We start from the raw sequence: 15882 nt of genomic DNA, 5'->3' as shown, positions 1-15882 counted from the left end.
CGTGGAGTTTCTGTCCGATTGAAACGGTCAGTTTACACACACACACACACACACACACACAGAATCGATACTACCACTCTGATGCTTGCGAAAAATAACAGGCTGGACGGTAGGGAGACGGTCAATCGAGGGAACACACACACACTGGAATGGAAAAAGGGGATATCTCGGGGCTGAGTCGGATATTGGGATTACAAAGAACGTCGGGGGCACCGTTATTAAATTCAGTCTGTACTGTGAACGTCAATATGCGTACAGACTGCAGAAACGACCACGATCCTAACGATCGTCTAGTTATTTGCGGAAAAATCGTACGGTCAAAAGCTCATCGCTGTGCTGTCAACCAATGGCGAACTTTTGACGCTTTGTACACACCTGTGCAAACTGTTCGCCTGCATATACAGGGTGGCCCAAAAGTTAATAGACCATTTAAAAATAGTATAACACTTTTATGTATTAAAAATGTACATTTATGCTTTTATAAAGAATAAATGTACTTCTTGGAAATTATGTCTAATTACTTTTGTAAATTATGTCCTTCAAATGGCCATCATTTTGTTCTTGACAGTGGCGGGATTTTTCTAAAAATGTATTATATTTTAAAATGGTCTAGTGATTTTTGGGCCACCTTATACATACACTGTCTAGCTCTTTCGACCAGTGGTTTATTACACTGAGATCCATGTGGCTCTGTTTTCTATCCGGACGGAGATGAGCAATAAACTTGGAAACGAGAGACCAAACGGGATTCGGTGGATGGCCGATTCGGCTGTTAAAGGGAGTATTTACGAGGGGAGGGGGCACATTCTCGCTTGACTTGGCGACCTGACCAATTACCCGGAATTGTTCCATTCGAGGCTGGCTTTAAAATGCCTTACGTGAAAACGGCAGAATCAACAGGAGCACACCGCGACGAGACGCCACCATTATTACTCTTTCTGGACGTTTTAATGGCCAGCCGAAAAACTGCCTTCAAAAATATTTGTTGCCAGGAGACACGGGGAGGGGGTGCTTACAAATACAAGAGTATTATTTAATTATACAGGGTGTTTCAGCTAACTTGATCACCTCGAATAATGAGTTAACGTACACTTGGTCTATACCACGGTCACCTTGATTTTTGTTAACGGATTGACCTATCTTTTGTACCATAGATCGATAGAGTATTAAATTCCGAGTAAAAATGTGTTGACCTTCGTACGTTCTAAACCTAATAGTTAACGAGATGTTTAGAAAATAATCACTGCATTGAAGTTGAGGGGCATCAGTTCGAGCACCTATATCTTCCACTCTAGTAAGTACATATTAAAAATTATTTTCTAAATATCCCACCAACTATTAGGTTAACATAAGAAAAATAAACTCTTTTACAAGGAAAAAAATTGTTGTTTTTCCACTTATGTGTAAATTCTTTTTGTCATTTCAGTATTTCGAAGTAGTTTAAAATATTAATCATTCAAATTAAATTGATAAAAAGTCACCATATGGAAGAGCTGGACACGACACGAAACACGTGAACTACCTTAAATCTAAAGAGCTCTGCAGTCAAATGGTTAATGGTCCTACGGCAGAGTCGCGTCCGAACTGCTACGACTGCAATGAAAGACTTCGATCTGTCTTCGACGATGGTCCCGAGGATATATCGGGCGTATAAGTATCGACGTGACGAAACGTTCTCATCTCGACACAGGAGGGGGGGGGGGGGGGGAGTGTTTGTCCGATTCGACTAGTTATCCTTGAAAGCACGACGACAACGACGGTTGCTTTCCCCCTGTCCGCGGAATCGCACATCCTGTGCCGACTCCCGCCATTCTTCTTCCCAGGTCTCTGTATTCACTTCGTCGATTACGCGACGTCGACGTTTATCTCGCGCTTTCGGCATCGAATCCGCCAGCATCGAGGGATTAGAACGTCGAATTCGCTTCTAGGACACAACAGACGGGAGAAGAAACAACAACTCGGCTGATCTGTGGGAAAGTTTCTTTGCGCAAACTTCGCCTTAAGCCGTGTTCCCACTTGTGCAATTCCTCCCCCACCTCCCTGCTGAATATGTGACAGGAACCAAAGAAATTTCCCTTCGTTGAAAAGGTGAAGGATGACTTAACAGCTCTTGGGCACCACGGGAGAAACTTTGGAGCCGTTTTCAACCGAATGGATGCGAATATCGTTATCTATTGTTAGTTTTACTGCGCTTGTGATGTTACGAGTCACAGACACGTGGTCAAATGCGAAGAGGAAAGTACGAATCAGGCAGAATTGTATTCCAATGATTATGTATGCCTGGAACATACAGCGTCTACGAATGGTGGGGGACGAGCAGGAATCAGTGTTGGGTGGAAATTATTGTATATTACTTTGATTGGTTGATCCTTATAAAGCCGTCGAATCGTATCTTTATCTTTTTAAGAATCAACTAATCAAAGTTCCGTACGATAAGTTCTAGTCAACACTGGTGGGACTTGATGGAACTCGAGAGATTTCTCGAAGTGGTTGAAAGTATTTCATAAAGCCACTTCTCCGCGTTCTCCTTCCATCCCCCCACGAATTCTCTGCAAATTGAATCTCAGCTTATATTTCTTAATTACGCATTCCTCGGGCCGGCCGGTTTCACGAGAAAAAACACCCTGGTTCATCTCTCAGTGTCGTCTTCCTTTTTCCATCGCGTCGTCACGTATACTAATCGCATTAATGAAACGCGATCTAACCGTTTCTACGGGAAAAGGAAAATCATTTTTTTCCGTTTTCATTTGTAACCAACTATAAGCATAGAAAGAGGAAGAATTAAGAGCGTGGTAGCAGCAGCCCCCTCTTCCTCACTCACCTGTTCAATATTCTATTACGCGACCGACCGAGGATTGAATCGGCGGGAAGCCGGTTAACTCGGTGTTAATTCGGACACCTGCTCGCAGTCGAGACAAACGTCGTCTTGTACTCCCTGAGCTGCTTTTGATCGGGTTGTGGGGATTATTTTAACGCGCAGATGTTCGATCGTTCAAATTATGGAGCCCAGTGGGAGGGGAGATCCACCCCTTCCTTCGATACACCTTGGCGAAAATATTTTCCACCGACGGGAGCTTCTCCACCAAGTATGTATGCGCAAGGTGTATTCTACGGGAGGAGGGTTTTATTTACGACGTCTAGACGGTGAAAAGAACCGAGTTCAATTGAGAGAGGCGAAGTTGGATGAGGACGGAAAGATCGAACGTGGCCTGGCGAGGGAGGGTGGTCATAATCGGTATTCTTCTTTGATTAAATTCGACAGAAATCCGACGTGGACGAGTACGAACGCGGACGTTATTACGCTTCCTGTGCGAACGTGCCTTTAATTAAACCATCCAGCTCTCTTGCCACCCCGTTTCACCGCCAGGGGGTTGGTACACGTCCGTGAGCTTCACGCGGAAAAGAATAATCAACTCCTTTTCTTTTCCAATTAAGAGCCGCGGGGAAATATTCTATTTCGACGGCTAAACGCCGCTCGGGAATCCGGTTTAATTTAATTTCATTCGACGAAGTACTCACGGGGGGTGGGGGTGAGTAGTTCACTGACACGGGAAAGACTTTGATTTTATCGATATTCCGTAGGATGATAGAATAGATATTTCTAATGATATGTGTGAAATACTAACCGTATTTACTTGATAGGTTTGAAGATACGATTAATTAAAGTTACATACCTAGTCATATATGTACAGTAATTTCTCCATTAGAGGGACGAACTCGAATCTGTTTCGGAGCATTCATGCCAAGGCACAAACGTTTTTAACCCCTCATAAATTTGTTTTTTTTTGCCCGAAGTTGATCCTCTGCTTAGCTTTTCTTTACTCTGTTTTGATTGGTTCCACAGGGGGACTCCCCCAGTGGCGGGGATAACTGTATATAACTTTAATTAATGACACCTTAAAAATTATCAAGTAACTACGGCTAATATTTCACGCATATCATTAGAAATATGTTATCTATCATCCTACAAACGATCTATAAAATCGTGTTAGGAGTGAGTAGTTTACTGCGCGGGAAACTCAATCAAGGAAAATGAGGGGTGGAATGAACAGAAAGAAATAAAAGAAGAATGCTTCGAAACGGTGCTCGATTCGTAGGCACACGTAGAGACGACAGGGGAAACGAGTCTGATCGCGTGAGGGGGTGGGTGGGTGGTGGATACGAAAAGAACGACGCGATAGAGGAAACGGAAGAACGATTGGAAAAATGGGAGAAGGCCGCGTGTGCAGGGGAATAGAGAGAGCTTTCACTTTAGAGGGGTAGGGGGTGGAGTAACCGGGGCCGCTTTCACGGAGGAAAAGCTCTGGCGCTCGTTAGTGGAAAAATCCAATTTAGCTGACGAACAGTTAGCGGGAGAGACCGGGGTCCCGGGCCAGGGTGAACTCTCGCGGAGCCAACGAACAATAGGCGGGAGACAAACACAGAGCGAATAACGTTCGACGGAAGTTGTTTTCATTGATTAACAATCGAATTACGACCAATCGACGGTCCATTGATTTGAATCATCCTGTGTATATACATATACACTGACGGCCAAAAGTGTGGGACCAGATCTGGATATTAAAGAATGTCAAAAATATTATTCTGCAGAGATTTGGTAGAAGTAGTATGCTAAAACTAATTGGATATCATCTGTATATGTACAAGTATTCAATAACTTTTATTATATTGTAACAGAATAATGAGTTACTGTTCATGAACTGTGGTCCCATACTTTTCGTCGGTAGTGTATATTAGGACTGTTACGAATGGTCTAATAGAAGCAGCATTTGGTATTCGAATCGTTCGAATAATTCGTATTATTCACTCTATATGTATAGCTACAGTGAGCAAACTGAGGCTACCAAAGCTACTTTGTGCGACTCTGCACACAATATTGAGTCGGATTGCCATTTTTCCGAAACTTTTATATTAATAATCTAAAGTACAAAATATAACTATAATTTACAATAATATTTTCCGTAACTCTTGGACATTCAAAAATCTATGAAAAGTATTAGATGTGGCTCTTATTGTCGAAGAACTTGCCTAAGTTATAAAAAGGTTCTCACGCGCGGGAGTCGCCGAAGGCCCTTCTAAAAGGGTCACTCACTTCATTTTTCTTTCCCTCTGATTCTTGTGCCTCACCGTTTCAGTCTGTTTTCAATAGCGACACTTTTTAATTAGTCATATCTCCGACGATGTTAATTAATTCCATCGACTGCCAGAGAGCATATCTATCGACGAGTCGCGGAGCTCCTGGCAAGGCAGCGTTGTTAACGGGAAATACATACTTCTACTTTTTTCGTCGCTCTGTCTATCTGTCTGTCTCTCCTTCGCTAGATTCGTTCCGTGTAATTAGCGAGCGCCGGAAGTAATCGCGAGTTCTGCTCCTGTGCGCAGCACCTCTGTTTTCCGCTGGCTATATTTCTTCTTCTCGCCAGTCAAGGCACGAAATCGACCACTTTTTTCTTCTCCGCAAGACGCTACCATTGGAAGAATTGGTATATACATATATACTTCCTTCAATCTCGCGGGATATATTGTTTTTCCGAATTGAACCGTTCTACAGTGTAGTATTATCCCAATCCAGCTTTAAACTGAAGAAAAAGCTGATATATACACATATTTTTTGGTTTATATCAAATCTGAAGGAGTCCAGAACTATAAAAATTAACTTTTAAAATAATATTCTACAGAGATTTGATAAAAGTAACTTTGCCAAAATTGATTAGAAATGATTTGTACATGTATCGATTCCCTAACTTTCGTTATATCGTAACAGAATACAGTAAATCCTCGATGAGTGTTCAGACGTCGCACCCACCACTTGACTGGTTCCACCTGGAACCTCCTCAGTGGTGAGGATGACATCTGAACACTCAAAAGCCTTTGAACACTCATCCAGGATTTACTGTAGCCTTCGAACACTAATCAAGGATTTGCTGTAGCTTTTGAACACTCATCTAGGATTTACTATAACGACCTACCGTTCTATCAATCATGATCTCTGGTCCGATACTCTCGGCCGTTAGTGTATCTCAAATAAATTTCTCCGATAATTTTCATAGACTAAATTACTTCGACAAACTAATGGTTAAATTTATTTATCATCGACGATAATGAACCTGGTAGCGTTAATGAAAGCTGGTCCCCGATATTCCACACAGGCTACCCAACAATAATCCTATACCTTGATCATTCAGGCAGTTTGCAAATTTGCCTGGACGGACGGCCAATGTCCTGCTCGTTTGTTGATTAACCATCGGATTACGGGTGTTCGTGGGCGTTGTTTTAAATCACCCTCCACAGTTTCCAGCCTCCGACGGGGACCACTCGGATCATTGACCAGGCTCGCGGCCTTAATTATCGGTGACGTTCGATGGTTACGCGACGGTTCGCGAAAATGATATGCCCCTGTGTGTGAGTAGACATCAAATTGGGGGCTTGGTATCCACCCCTTTCGCGTCACGGTTCACAAATCGAGGAACAGAGATAGAGAAAGACGCTTGAAACGATCGTCATTAGGCGACGGAATCACGAAGGAGTTAAGGTGCCTTTAGCAACCCGAAAAAAAGGTGATAATTAGGAATTTTTTTTAAAAGAACGAAAAGAAGATACGATAAAAACACTTCCTGGTCTTTAATTATTATAGATTCGAGTAAATAAAAAAAATATTTGTTTCAATATTCCTGCATTGTGGGTGGCGCTAATCGTGTCGATGCGAAATTCCACTACATACAAACGGTGCTCATCATAACGTAAAAAGTTAAAAAATATTGAAACAACATTTTTTTTATTTTCTTGAATCTGTAATAAATAAAGACCAGGAATCTTTTTTACCATATCGTCTTTGCTGTTTTTAATAAAAAATTGCTTGAGTGTCACCTTTTTCTTCCGGCCGTTAAAGGGGATCTTAAGGAGCCTCTCCCGGAGGAGGCGAAGAAACAATGGACGAAAAATCGTAGGGAAATGGAGGCGAGAACAATAGCCGGGGCTAAAAAGGATGAGTTCCTTCGGCGGGAAACGAGAGGTTAAGAGCCTGGCGAAGACGAAAGGGGTGAGGATGCTATGCCACTCTGAAATCCCGGCTTAATTAGCCAAAGTACCGGCGCGTTAAGTACACATTTTATCTCCGCCATTTCGTCCCCCGTAATTTGTAACCCTCGAGTGTGAAAAGCTCCGTACCAGGAGGCAAAAGGGGGGGATGGAAGCACCGTCGGTTATGAATACGTCGAGCCGGAGACTGGCTAGTGGCCAGAAGAACCTGCCGCAACTTCGTCCCCGAAACTCATCCCCCCTCCTCGTCGACGTCGTCTCGAAATTAATCGACTCGACTCAGGCAAAGAAAAAGCGGATAGCAGCTGAACTGGCAAGAAAGACCTCTAGAATGGGCAGGGGAACAAGGATTTGTATACATATACGCGACGTCTGGATCCTGCTTTTGCTGGAATTTCCTCGATAAAGGATTGTAACCTTTGTTGTGAACCTTGGACTACTTACTGAGGTACTAGGTAGCATGAAAACTTTGATTTTTTTTTTTAAATAAAGCAGATTTGTAAGAGAACTTAAATATTGGGCAATTTTTTGGTCTTGCTAATGTTCGGTTCTTTAGGGTGAAACCACCCCTTGAAGGTTTATGTGTGTTTTATGATTCCCCTGTATATCTTGACAACTGCAGTAAATATAAAAAAAGAGTTATGTTGAAAATTTAATGCATTTTTATGCTCTGTAGGGGTATGTAATAAAATTGTTAAATATTCTACAGTTCAATTAATGCATAAACTGAAAGTTTTCGAAGTTGTGACATGCGGCGTTCTTCCTGACAGCTGCAGATATACATATAGTCGTTCTCATGAAATATATTTCCTTGCATTTGCAAGATCACCTTGTTTGTAATTATCCCAAGTGACTTGCCAAGCATCATCGTGTGTCCCTGGGATTCCCCATTATCGTAGCCCGTCGATCGCTTGTTTCCGGCCGATGCAATTACACGCAGGTACACATCGTCAATTAGCCAAGTTCAATCGGTAATCGGATTATCCTGTGATACGCGTCAACCTGCACGCAGTGCATTCCGTGCGTCATGTGTTACGCCCACACACACGACTCGATCGAAAAGTCGTCTTAATTTAACCCTTCCTCGAATTACGGGGACCGCTGGGGTCCTCCCGAAATGTTTAAAATAATATAATTATTTGAAAACTTGTGTAATCTATTATTTCATCAAGTTTTTAACTGTTACAAAGAAAATTCCTTCGGACGTATCAGTTCCAGAAATAATGGTTTTAGAATACCAGATTTGGGATCAATCAAAAAAAATTATTACTTTATTGTAAAGATTGGAATTTCCACGTTTAATCAATTGGAAATGGTGAAGTACTTTCCTTTATCTTTGATAATGTCCACCCAATATCTCGATAATGAATTTGCCCATCTCTGTAGAAAACTATCTAAATTTAAAAATCCGAATAAGAATTACTCGTTGCGTATCGTTCGAGTCAACAAGATAAACTGTCGATCGTAACGCGGTTGTTCCGCGACCGACCATTTCATCTTCCGCGATTCCCCAATTGGACAGCCCTGCGAGCGACCGATTATCTGCATCGGTCTATGGTCGCGGTCGATTATAATTTCCACCGCGTAATGCCTCCTGTTCAGCTTTTTATGGTCACCTGTCATTTGCTTCTGGTTGTTCGGTCTCGTGTAACATTGTTCTGTGATTGATCAACGGACTTGTTAATGAAAAGCATCGTTCACAAGACCACGGACAGCCATGGGCGTAGCCAGATTATCAGTCAGGGGGCAAAAATATTAACACATGGACTGCCACAGTGGAAAAGGCTGTATGTAGCCAGACACACTTTATTTTATTTTTAAAGTCATAAATCGTTAAAAATGTATGCGTTTGTTAATAGAGGTTGTTGGTCGTGTCTCAAATTATACTGCACTATTAAATGTTAGGCAAAAATTTTGTAACTCTGGGAAGTAAGGGAGTGGGGGCAAAATCCAATTTTTTCCTTATACGGTGAGGCAAAAGCCACTTTTCCTTTTTTTAAGATCCCTGGCTACGCCCATGGTGAGAGTTAAAAGTACGTATACACCTTACAAATGTGAGTTTCGTTGTGATACATGATTTTGTTAATCTTTTCAGGATGACTAGGGAACCAAAAAATTCAGGCATCGAGTTTCGAGCGCTGCTGCTGCGGTTTCAAACCCGGTTCGACTCTTATTCGACACACGAAATCATATCGCGCAGGAGAACACGTTCCCCTTTTGCGAAATCAGATAGTTCGATATATATTTGTTTCCATATACATACAGGGAAAAGGTAGCCAGAACACGCGCCTGCTATCGGAGGAGCCAAAACGAAATCCCCCCCCCCCGCCCGTGTAACAGTTACTCTTCCTTTATATCCGAGCCAGTTGCGACACGGCTTATTTCCCCGCCAGCTTCCAATTATTTTCATTCCTTATCAGTCCTGGAATAAACATCCGACTCGAAAAGACCACCTCCGCGCGTGTGGACGATAATGGAATAAATTTCCAAGCTCCGCTTGTTTTTGAACTCCTCGCCGAACAGTCGAAAGTTTAACCCTTTAACCTCTTGAAGGAAGGATAGGTTAGTCTTTCCTTCATTCAGAGGTTATTCCAAAATTGTAAATAAAAAAGGGATATCCTACCAATTGATTGTTGGTAATATTTATAAATACAGTTCAATTAAATGCAGCCGAAGAATAAAACAAAAATTCTTTCTATTCTTCGTACATCCCAGAAGAGTATTCCAATATGACCTATAAGTCACATTTGGAAAATCATATTTCCAGGGGTTCTGTCGTGGAAATACAAATAATTATTTTCCCGAAAGAGGTGTTTGGACGTTAAAGGGTTGGTATGTTTTAGAGAACAATTGTGATGGCTCCACACCATGTTTCCCGCGACTTTCACCGACAAACTTCCCCTCGTGTATCCTTACAACAGCGTCCTAATTAAACAACGAAGCCTGTTTTTCAGCCGCGAGTACTCTCCCTCGACGGTGGAATAACTTCATGATTACCAATTACAAACTGCTTTACCCTCCAAGGGGATAACAACGAGCGACGAAATCTGCATTACCGACCGGTACAATTCAAACCCCCGCGAAACCAGCGATATGCAACCCGCATTGCAAAGAATTTTCAACTAGCATTTTTCCGTGAAGTTTCGATCGAAATCATAAGTCGAACACGTTTGCCAACCGGAGCTAGACGCACAGGAGGTACATATTCGAAAAAAAAGAAAGAAAATATTTTGCTCGGTCGAAAAACGAACACATTGGGGGTGAAGAACACGTAACTCGTGGAACTTTGAGGGGGAAAAGGGGTTGGCACGTGTGTATATCAGGCGTGTACATCGTTCGAGGTACACGCCGGTCGGGACCTCTTGCTCGTGTACCACCTTGAATAGGATGTCTGGCTCGGTTCCAAACTACTACGAGAGGATGACCATCGAAATGAGATTTCCCCAAGCTGAATCGCGTCGCGAGGGGAATGAGAGGACCGGCGAGGATTACGCGTCTTTCGTCGACGAACGTCAATCGGCGAATGGTTCCGTTGGACGGCCGTGGTCTAGCCAAGAGAGTCAGCAGTTCCCAGTAGTTCATTTCAGATTCCATTTACTTGCAACGGTAGAGCCAGTTCGCGTGCGCGCGTATTCCACCGAAAACACGCCGTTTCGAGAGCGTTTCCAATCGAATCGGAATTCTCTGGGCCGACGGAACGAAACTCGAAAATTGACGGTGGCTTGATCGGTGTCGAAAATCCGAACGCTTGAAGCCTGGAGGGGGATCCTTTCAAAGGGATATGAATGTGTGCGCTCGGGGCTTTGAAGTCGACGGAGCTTTGACGCTCTTTCATGTTATATTGTGTATTAAACCTGAAAAGTCGATTTCTGAACTCGATTCATGATTTCCACCCCCCTCCCCTGTCGCGACAAGTTTTAGAATTTAGATATTTTTGCTATTTTATTATAGTAGACTCTCGATTATCCGGCTCCAGTTTAAAGATGCGTATCCATTTGTTGCGTATCACCATACGTACATTTTTATACAAGTGGATACGCACCTTAATGGGTCTCTGTTTAATCACATTATTGTTGACATGAAAACAATTGAATAGAAAAAAAATTATTGACATATTCCGTGATTATTCGCTTCTTTCCGACCGAATGAACTTTTTGTTGTTTTTGTCATTGTTTAAATAGTTTTTCTCTTGCTAATTTTATTTTCTATTCATACTAATTTTTTGAGTACTGGATGTTTGGAACAGACTTACCCAATACGGTGCCCACGTACGAGTGCGACGTATCGAAGATGATCGGTCCATTAGTGTCCTCGAACGTCGCGTCTTTGCTGAATAGGCTCCTGTCTCGAATTAACCGTAACGTCCATTGTCTGTGACAAAAAAATAAAAAACACCGATCGTTATTCACAACGTTCCTCTAATTATCGATCAGCAACCACGTGATAGTAATTATGAACCTTTGTTAATCCTCCATAGGCAAACATATTTCATGAATTGTATTTGAGGCTAAGCCTCCATTGTGGAACTTTCCAATAGTGGGGAAGAAGCATTTGCGGTAGAAGCATTTACCGTAAAGAGATCTTCGAGCAGTTATCGAGACTTTACTGTGTATTGTATATTATTTGTGTGTTATCGAGAGTTGAAATGGTTGCGTGATTATGTTATTCTTTGCGTTATTCCTTTTATTATTCATTCCGAATTGTTTTGTCGTATCGTTATCGTCCAATCGTTTTTGTGTCGTATTTAATTCCATCATAACTAACTAACTAACTAACTAAATAATTTTAGATTTGACAGAAAAGATGATCCAACATCAAGAGGAAACCGAGAAACGGAGACTCGCGAGACAATTATAGCGAGTAGACCGTACGTGTGTTCACAGGGGATATCGCGAAAGAGTTTCATTTCCCTGTCCGCTCTTTCCCAGAAAATTCCGTTTATGCAAATGCCGTCTGATCCTCTCATTCTCCGAAACGGGGGGAATGGAATCAACGTTTTATGCGCGGACCGTGGATTCTCCCTCCTCCTTTCGCTCTTATCGGTCCTCCCCGAGCGGATTCGCGAGAAGTTGAAGCTAGCGACGTTCGAGGATGAATCACAAAGGGAGGGGGAAACCTTCGAAGTGCCAACGTCAGGCAACCTTGGCGATTCTGCTTTGGATAGCCAGCAGCAGCCTCGACCGGGTCGTTTGACGGATGATCGAGCTGTCGACAGCCAGGAAGGGTCAATGGTAACAGGTAGCCAAGATGATGAGCAAGCTTTTCCACGGTCGAACGAATGGATCGCCAGAGTCATCCGAATCGGATCAAGGGGAGGGGCTAGAGGAGGCTGCAGCCCCAAGCCCCACGTTCCAGGAGGCACTGTTCTAAGACTTCGAGCCAATAAACAATAAGAAAAATTGAAACAAAAAAATATTTTTATATAATTTAAGCATGGTTGCTTATGTCCCAACATCGTTTACTCTCAGATTACCAATAGTTTCCTTTAAAAAAATTTTGCCAAAATCGTAAAATTACTCAGAGTAAAACATAATTGAACTAAAATAATATTCTGACACATTTTATACAAAAAATGTCTGTGCAACTAGGCATTTTTTAAATTGTAAAACCTTGTGCTTCAAAGTGTCAATTGTTTCAATTATTTTTTACACTGTAGTTCGTGCAAAGTGTAATTGTTCCAAAGATTTGTACTACAAGGTCAATAAAAATATTATTTCTCCAAGTTACACAGGGTTTTCTTTGAGTAGTCAATTTTACGAAAGTTTCACAGTGAAATATCTCATAATCTAGGGTTAATCGGGCCTGCGTTCGATCCGTTTGGTCCCAATTCCAAGTGATTCAGCGGTTTCAGCTCAAGATCAGGCCCCGATGATGTATATGTATATCCAGTTGGATGACACGTTCTTCATCGCGATTAGGCCTCCCATTAGCTCTTTCCTCGAAAGTCACACGGCGTGACGAGGAGAGAGGGCATATTAACGGACGTCTGAGTCGAAGGACGAAACCAAGGAAACGACAACGCAGGCGGATCAACGTCGTTCGACCGAGTCAGAGACGAGGCATATTAAATTTAGAGACGTGAAAGGATTCGAGTTAGCCTACCTAGACGAGTAATGTGACATTGAAACGCGGATCGGCCGCGATTGCGTATGGGAAGCAGAGAGCTCGCCACGGCGTATAATCCCGGATTCGCGGATAAATGGATTGGGGTTTAATTAAATTCACGGTGTATAGCCGAGAGAGACAACGCGGGATCAGCCGAACCGCGGACAAAATAATTCTAGTTCCGTGCTCTGATTTCGATCATCGCTGACTACTATAAATTTTGTGCATTTCTAGCATATCTGATCGTTCGAAAGTCAATACAGTATGATACTTCAAACGTGATCAATGAGATTTTTATTTTATTTAAGGCCTGATAGTGTCGTTAATAATGTAAATAAAGTTCGTTTAATTAAATATCAAATATTAAATATCAAACGTCCGCAGTCTGATCACCACGAATCGTGGATAGGGATCGGTGAGATCTACACTTAAAAATGAATTAGAATTAGAACGTACCAAATTATAACTAACTAGCTAGGAATATGGCAAAATAAATGATTATTATTACCAGCTGAAAATCGACCAGCAAAAAACATACAAAGAGACAGTAAATCCATAAAAGGACCGGTTGTGACCACAGCTCGGATAATTCCCATTCGACCTAAGCAGATTTCGCTTCGAAAAATCCCTGTACTGATGTTTCCCAAGCTGAGACAACGTCGAGGCGAGACAGCCGCGAAAAGGATCTTTTCCCTGCCCCCTCTGTCGCTGTTCCTTGTCTCGTGGAAAGAATTTAATACGGGGCGCATTAGCATAAAGAAACAGAGAAACGTGGTGAGGAACGAGGATCGACGTCGCGCGCGGAGCATTAACGGAAGAGCAACAATTAGTCGCGGATCCTTATACCTACACTGTTCCCCCTCTCTTTACCTGTCTCTTCGCAGAGCGCATCTACTGCAATTATTCTGATAATTCGATACCAGCGATAACGGTGAACCTTGTTTTCTTCCTCCTCCGCAACCCAGGTGCACCACCGTTCTTTGTCCCTTAAAATCGGTCCCGTTAAGAAGCACCGATACTACTACGGGAGGAACGAGCGCGAGGTTATACACACCACGTCGTAAATTACGTTTTCTTCGCGGATATAGCCGCGTGTTTTTGCCTATCTGACGGCTCTAGCCGTAATTCGTTTAACCCTTTTACTACCAATGTCGGATATATGGGTTATATGCGAGAAGGTTCACAGGTAAATACTAGTGTAATATACACATACACATATGTGTAGGAAATTATATACATATAGGTAAATATTTAGGTCCAATCATTCACGAAGAAACGTTACTACATTAAAAAAATTAGAATTCCTAACTTTTCATTATATTTTATTCGTCACTCGAAATCTGTCATCTAGATAATGACTTTGCCAATCTCTGGTTAGCATCGACTGGTCCGAATGCTTCGAGGTTCCCCTATTCACAAGATCAAGAGGAACGATTCTAATCCTGAAGAAAATTGTCCACGGCGGTACAAGTCCCCTGTCCACGTGAACACATGTAAATTCATTTCTCGCTGTAGCATCTAGACGTGTATAATCCCCTGGGCGGATTTCTCGTAAACTTTGCTCACTTACACATCGACGCACACGGCCCAGAATCCCCTGTAACGAATCCAATAACCAACGGCCGTCCGCAAATCCGATTTTCCTCCCCCTCTTTCTCCCCTGTGGCGCGACGGAAAGCGAGGAATCTAATAAATTCCGTGTATTTATTCGTCGAACACGATTCACCAGGAGGCAACAACAAACGTGACGGGACGCTTTAACGCGCGCGCGCGACGAATTTCCTTTCCCTCTGGTGATTGATGCTTCCATCATGGACGCTTAACCAACACGGACGAAGGCCGAACGGTACACGGGCCGATTTTGATTGATCGTTTTCGCGGCTGTTTGACGAGCTCGGCGACGAATCGACGACGCTCGTCGAGCGTGGATATTGCAAAAAAAAAAAAAAAAAAAAAAGAACGTTGAACACGATTTTCTGGAATTTAACTTACACTGTTACGTTAACATTAACGTTACGTTACACTGTCTTTCGTTGTCTCTGTGTGTACATAATATCCACCGGCAGCAGCGGTCATTAGACGCCTCCGTGCGGAGCAACGTGCTGGAACTGCGTTGGTTGGGCTCAATCTGTGCCTACGTAAGGGGGAACTGGATTCCCGGGACTATATTCGGAAGTCTCATGGGCAAAGAATGCGATTGTACGGTTGTGGTCTCGACACGAGGAGGACGAGTTAACTCGTCGTGCTCTCTAGAGTGGAGAATGTTTGAACCGAAGAAACCATAGTTTCCATATTATACATACTATCTCTCATAATAAGTAGGACGAAGGGCCAAAATGTCGCCCCTAAGGTCTTTTGGTTCTTGCAAACTAATACACCGTATATTAAGCCAACGTCTCACAGGTACGATCTAATTTTCGCAGAAGTTATACCTCTTATAGAAGTACCAAACCTAGACTAGATCGTAGAGACCAGAGAGAACTTCCAAGTTCTACACCGGAAGTAGATTGACCAGAGGACGATTCCCCGTGCAATCCCCCCATGATCTCATTCGCGATGTTCACCCTCAGGCCACGAAGAAATTCATCCTTAATTCTACGGTATTACCACGAACACACCAGTAATGCTCCGGTGGAAGAAGAATACGCCACGGAAAGCCAGTTGGAAATGTACCGGAAAGAGCGAGTCGGGTTCGAGTCGTAAAGTCCCCCTCTCCCAAGAGGGGTGGAGGGGTTCTTA

The 15882-nt window shown here is 42.8% G+C and overlaps 1 protein-coding gene across 1 annotated transcript in view; it reads right to left on the bottom strand.

Annotated features, from left to right (window-relative positions):
• LOC107194285 (disintegrin and metalloproteinase domain-containing protein 10-like) overlaps nucleotides 1-15882 on the bottom strand; it is a 38351-nt gene that overhangs the window by 10608 nt on the left and 11861 nt on the right. The window contains 1 exon segment of the mRNA XM_015583886.1: nucleotides 11291-11409. Within this exon segment, the coding sequence (XP_015439372.1) occupies nucleotides 11291-11409 (119 nt within the window).

The sequence above is a fragment of the Dufourea novaeangliae genome, unplaced genomic scaffold, assembly GCF_001272555.1.
Source record: "Dufourea novaeangliae isolate 0120121106 unplaced genomic scaffold, ASM127255v1 scaffold28, whole genome shotgun sequence".
NCBI lineage: Eukaryota > Metazoa > Arthropoda > Insecta > Hymenoptera > Halictidae > Dufourea > Dufourea novaeangliae.
This window is presented reverse-complemented; position numbering and strand designations above follow the sequence as displayed.